The 6,139-nt window shown below is 46.0% G+C and overlaps 1 protein-coding gene across 1 annotated transcript; it reads left to right on the plus strand.

Annotated features, from left to right (window-relative positions):
• Positions 1–118: 118 nt before the first annotated feature.
• Positions 119–5,056, plus strand: tektl1 (tektin like 1). Its single transcript, XM_056602837.1, has 8 exons — positions 119–1,637; positions 2,088–2,346; positions 2,535–2,639; positions 2,902–3,052; positions 3,561–3,727; positions 3,839–3,928; positions 4,258–4,481; positions 4,846–5,056. Exons 1-8 carry the CDS (start codon positions 1,213–1,215, stop codon positions 5,054–5,056), a joined length of 1,632 nt encoding a protein of 543 aa, XP_056458812.1. The 5' UTR covers positions 119–1,212.
• Positions 5,057–6,139: the final 1,083 nt, after the last annotated feature.

A 6,139-nucleotide genomic window follows, 5' to 3' on the forward strand; every position in this document is an offset into this window, starting at 1 on the left:
TTGGTTGGGTCTGTTGGATGGGGACTGTTGGTTGGATGGGGACTGTTGGTTGGGTCTGTTGGATGGGATGGGGACTGTTGGTTGGATGGGGACTGTTGGTTGGATGGGGACTGTTGGTTGGATGGGGACTGTTGGTTGGATGGGGACTGTTGGTTGGATGGGGACTGTTGGTTGGTTGGGAACTGTTGGTTGGGGACTGTTGGTTGGGGACTGGTCGTTAGGGACTGTTTGATAATGACTGGTTGTTGGGTATGCCTAGTTCTGGACAATTTGAAAGGTACTTTAGTTAGTTAAGAAAATCATTATTGGAGACTTTTTGATGGGGAATGTTTGTTAACGAATGTTTGTCAATAGAATGATGGTTACTAATAGTTCATTAGGGTATGTTTGCTAAGAGAATGATTTTTTTACTAACTGTTCATTAGGGTATGTTTGTTCAGAGATTGATTGTCAGGGAATGTTCATTAATGATGGTTGGTTGGAGAATTTTCTTTAAAAGACAGTTTTGCGCCTTCCTAGTCTTATAAGGTGTTGTAAAGCAACTCCAAATATTTAAAAGTATATCCAATCGAACTGCAGATAAATTGAATCACTGTTAATTTGTAAGTGAATGGGAACTAGGGGCAGTTACCGAATTCAATTCCATGGGATGCGGACCTGAATCCGGTTGTTACCATGGGAGCGGTCTTTCCAGAAGGAATCCTCCTTCTTTAAGTTGCTATGGAACTCAGAACTCTTGTTTGGAACCTGTTTGCCCTTCAGAGAACAAGCAAGGGGGGGTCGGCCTACACACTCTTGACCAAAGTAATTTATTAATACACTTTCTCCTGCCTAATTTAGCGTGCCAAGTTTTTAATACCTGTTTGAATGTGTTGGGTTTGTGGCATTTAATTTCGTTGAATTAAAGGGAATAAAATCCTCTGACCAACATTGGCTCTTTAAACGTCTCATCTGTATTATTTCAATTTAGAAGCATAATCGCTTGGCGTATGACCTTTTTTGTAAACGCCATGGCAAACACAAAAAACAGCAATGTGTCTTCAAATATCAGGTTTCCCCTCAGCAGTGTCCCTGTCGGGCTGGTCAGGTTACCAAACGGTTGCTATGGTACCGGCCCTCCAACACTCCCAAAGTTTGGGTCGAGTCTGCTCGCAGGCTCTGCAGCCTGTATTCTGTGAGTTACAATCCCCCCGAGGGAGGTAGAGGAGGGCCATGTCCGTTCAGCAAGTACCGCTGGGGTCCGTGACCATCGGGGCCCCGGCCTGGAGGGAGAGCACCGAGCTCAGCCTGCGGAGAGCGTGTCGCCTGCTGAGGCAGACCGGCCTGGGGCCGGGCGGCACCGCGACAGCTCGCCCCCGGACCGCTACCACCCCCGGTTGCCCCAAACACGCCAGCACAGAGGACAAGACCGAGAAGCACGGAGACACCACAGAGGACGACGGCAACGGCAGGGACCACGCCGACAGCCGCGGCGGGGGTTGCAGTATCGCTAGACCCCAGACGATAGGGACAACGGTGAGATGGATATGGAGTTCATGTAGGCTACACGTTGGGCTGTCAAGTGACGGGCCAATGCTGACCGTACTGAACGTATATTCTACTTATGGCTTCAAAGAAACCTACAGGAGGTTGGAATAGATATCAAAAACCCATCTTTTTAGAAAAGCCTTTGGCTAAACTGCTATTTTAAATGATTTTTTTTTCTGTTTTTTCTTTTTAATCGTCTATCTAGTTAGTCTTTTATGTTGTATTTCTTTTAATGTGCATTATAGCACATTAAAAGAAAGGTGTGCTACAATCAAGTCATTAAGTTGATGTAAAGTGCGTCATAAATAAAATGTATTATATGTTTAAAAGTTGCTTTAAAGGTGTATTGTGCCATCTTTAGTGCCATCTAGCGGTAAGAATGCGGCCTGCAACCCCGGCCTTATCCGTTACAAATGTTAATAAAATGCTATTCAATTGAATTGTATGGAAGCAAGATGAAAGCTTGGTCATCTGAGGAGTACCAGGATGTGAAGTATTATTACAAATATTGCATATCTTTTTTTTTTCCCATATCTTTAGTTTCCACCTGCTTCCAAAAGCTCAACTTTGGTGCCTTCCCAGGCGGCCAGTCTGCGTGAGCGTTGCGCACGGCAGAGCACGGCAACGGCGGGTGAATACATGCGCTGGGTGAGAGAGGTAGAACTTCGGCTGCGCAGACAGGCGGGTAGATCAAGCCAGGAGATCGCCAAATTGGAGCGGGAGCGCGCACATCTTGAGATGATGCTGCGCAGCCTCAGAAACGACCTGCAGGTTAACCGGGAGTGCGCTGGGCAGCGGACCGAGAGGAGGCCTGTATGCGATCATACTACATTATAATGAGATCTTTACTTTTTCTATAGTCTTTGCACACACTTTGAATCCAATCTAAGCTGGTGGAAGTGTTTAATCCTACTGCCAAAATTTACTATCAGTGGCAATAGGCTGCTTTAAATAATTTTGGCGCGGAGGTACCGCTTTATGGCGCCCTCTGCTGGTGTGTTGTTTAGCAGCGGGACGGTGCTGATTTGATGCTGGCCTGGGAGAGGCGTGAGCTGACAGAGATGAAACATGACGTTGAGGAAACGCTGAGAAAGACGCAGCAACAGCTACAGGTAACCCCCTCCAGCCAATTTAACCCCATAGTGCAGGAGTCTTAAAGTTATCCATCTTGGGACCCCAACCAGAATTGTTGATCCTTTCGATAAAGGAGCATCAATAACAGTATTCCGTGTGTTCCACCTCCAAATGGATTCCATTGTAAGAAATGCTGCTCTAAACTTTAAATGCTGTACCCAAAAATGACATTGAAGAGTATTTAATTGAGCAGTGTCGAAGAGGCCAGCGTCAGGGAGTTTGTTCCTCCTGGTTCTTCAGGTTCTGGACGAGTCCAGCAGGGACCTCCAAATGTGGTCCAGCCAGCAGGCACTGGTTCTGGTCCTGCTCCCCCATCGCGGCTCGGTGCCTGCCCCACATCCCCCACCAGCCGCCACCAGAACACTACCACCGACCTACGGCTTCACCTCAGGTAAACATCCCTCATCTGGAGTTAAAGGACCATACAAGAAGCCACAACGTCTCCCCGCTAAACTCTGAGGCTCGCTGCTGTCGGTGTGGGGTATCGTGTAGCGGCTTATCCTCGCTATCTTTGTTGTACACGGAGAATGGGTTAGCCTAGCCGTTGTTAGTGCTGGCCACTTGTTTCTATGAATATCTTTATAGTACCGACAGCGATACATCGTCGTTCCTTTTTCTTCTGGCAGATGTCCTTATTGTGAGTCTCTTTGGATAAAAGCGTCTGCTAAATGCCCTGAATGTAAATGTAAATGGGGTACTTTGGTTTGACAACTGATCTGAACAGGCAAGTCTCTTTTGAACCCTGCAGACAGTCGCAGATGTTTGTGGCCAGTATGGAGAAGCTGTAGATCATAAACACCTGTCCTGGCTCATGCAGAGTAGCTTTCTGCCTCGTTGTTGTTTACTTGTTGTTTACTTGTTGTTTACTTGTCGTCTTCTTCTTCTTCCTGGTCAATCAGAGTCTGAGCAGGTGCTGGACTCCTCCTCACTAGCCATCAACCAATCACAGCGGTTACGGGAGCAGATCAGACACGCGCTGAGCGAGGTCGTTGCAAGGCAACGGGCGTCACAGCATGTGGTCAACGGTGGTCTGGTGAAGAAAGTAGCGGAGACAGTCACGCTGGAGGTGCCGATCAAATCACCATACTGATCGTTAAGGTTCATTTATTGATTGCAAATATCAAATATAATCCATAGAAGACGCTACGACCAAACAGTAAGCGGTGTTCTCTTTCAGCGGAGCCTGGTGCTGACGGCAGCCGCCACCAGACATGCGGCGTCTCGGAAACAGCGGGAGGTCGACTCCCTCAGCCATGGGAGGGCACAGGTCCGTCACAGCTCCTCAGCAAACTTAGTCTGATCTTTATCAGTTAGGCTGGTCTTAATCAAAATCTGATCTTAATCAGTTAGTCTGATCTGTATCAGTTTGTCTGGTCTTAAACACACTGATCTTAATCAGTTAGTCTGGTCTTAATCACAGTCTGATCTTAATCAGTTAGTCTGGTCTTAATCACACACTCTGATCTTAGTGTGTGTGTGTGTGTGTGTGTGTGTGTGTGTGTGTGTGTGTGTGTGTGTGTGTGTGTGTGTGTGTGTGTGTGTGTGTGTGTGTGTGTGTGTGTGTGTGTGTGTGTGTGTGTGTGTGTGTGTGTGCAGGGCCCAGAGTCCAGCAGTGATGTGTTCTGCAGGGAGAGACGGGGCCGTCCTTTGGTCCAGGTGTACCAGAGACACCCAGGCACCGAGCTCCCCGAGGCCACACACCTGCTACAGGTGAGGCCGGAGACCATGAGACCAGATCCAACCCCTGACAAACATGAAGGGGTTTCCCCCTATCAATTACCAACAATTATTTTTAAATCAACAATGTCATTAAAAATATAGTTAATTTTTAAAGGTTTTGTTTGTGTCTATAGTATCGTGCTCAGTGGGCTGATCTGTTGCATATCATTGGCAACTGTATTTTCAGAGAATGAATGCCTTTGTGGATGTGGCTCTGTGAAATAGGTAAATATGTACAGTGATGGCCTAAAAGTCATTCATTAAAATATATCTTTAAGTGACTGTGTGTCTGTTACAGATCATTAGATATACGTTAGTCATATTATTGATGTCCCCTTCAGAAAATACTCTGAGCTCATTACTAAATGATTTGAAGCGATCGGGCGCGCTTGTCTGATACCACCCCTGCTGATGTTGCACACACCTGCTGATTGTAGAGGTGCGTGCGTGTTCGCTTCAGGGCAGTGCGGTGTTGGGCTATCGTTTGGGTGAGTCTGAAGACGACGCAGCACGTCTTCGGCGCTGCTTCCTCCAGCTGCGTGGAGAGGCGCGAGGGAAGCGTGCGGCCGCGCGTCGCGACACAACCGTGGTACGCATGCGACTGCAGCGTGGCGACAAGCGAGTAATACCTCACATCCTCCAGCAGGGGGAGCCAAAGGTGACGCAAGAAGTATAAATATAAATGAAGGACCTCAATAAGGACCCTGTTTATTTGAACAACATGAAATATTCAAGTACGTTGATTGATCATGATTCAAATCATGATTATGATTGCTGGCTCAGAGTGAAACTTCCACATTAATGATCATAGGGTGCACTATGTAAAAGTTTTGAAGTGTGATGCATTCTTAAACGAATAAAACAAACCTTACTGGCTCAATATCCATGTTTCACCTTGGGGTTTGAGGTGAGGAGTTGGTAGTGTGTGAGAACCGAGAGGGGGAGGAGTTTCCGTTTCGTGCGTGTGTGTGCACTCAGATAAAATGTAACCATGGTTAGGCCTACGCATATAATATGCATGATAACAGGACTATCAACGCTATTGTGTTTTACGTGAAAGACGGCATCCAATATTGGTTGCTAGAAGAAGTCGAGAAGCAATGATAGTTTGAACCTCCGTAGGCCTATCGTGGCGCCAATTAGGGACATTTTCCCGCCAGAAGGTCTTATAGAGGGATTATCAGTCTACGTCACTCCCCGCTCTACGCGCATGCCGTTTGCAGAAAGAGACGAGAGCGACAAGAGCCGCAATCAATCATGTCTTGTTGTGCGGTTGGTTGCACAAACCCTTTGAATAAGACTGATTATCCCATTTATTCTACTTCTTGCTTGCCAACATAATAAAACAATTCAAATACTTCAATTAGCCTATTTTTTCTTATTCGTATTGCATGCTTATACTCTGTTTGAGTTCATCTCCCTCAAAAAGTAGTCCCCTTTAATTACGATTGATCAAACATGTTTTTGACACCTCGAAGGGCATTATCCCGCTTATACCATGGTCACTTGCCAAAGAAAATAAATTAAGATCATTAATTTATATTTTCATGCGTTTTATAATCCAAATATAACTTCTTCATTTTTTTTTGTCCCAGCCTTCATACCACAGATACTAGGGTCTATAGCATATAACCGCTTTTTCTGATTACAGTTTAATGTAAAGTAAGCTGACAAAATCGCTCATTAACGCCGCAACTGCAAATTAACCACACGGACATAACCATGGCAACCGGTCCAACAAATTTTCTTTTTGCCATCA

The sequence above is a fragment of the Gadus chalcogrammus genome, chromosome 11 (assembly GCF_026213295.1).
Source record: "Gadus chalcogrammus isolate NIFS_2021 chromosome 11, NIFS_Gcha_1.0, whole genome shotgun sequence".
NCBI classification, from domain to species: domain Eukaryota; kingdom Metazoa; phylum Chordata; class Actinopteri; order Gadiformes; family Gadidae; genus Gadus; species Gadus chalcogrammus.

Excerpts from the sequence above, each read along its gene's own strand:
- tektl1 (XM_056602837.1), top strand. The coding sequence starts at position 1,213 with ATGTCCGTTCAGCAAGTACCGCTGGGGTCCGTGACCATCGGGGCCCCG. Across the intron at positions 2,347-2,534 it reads CCGAGAGGAGGCCTGTATGC|CAGCGGGACGGTGCTGATTT; the intron begins GATCATACTACA and ends TGTGTTGTTTAG. Across the intron at positions 3,053-3,560 it reads GACCTACGGCTTCACCTCAG|AGTCTGAGCAGGTGCTGGAC; the intron begins GTAAACATCCCT and ends CTGGTCAATCAG.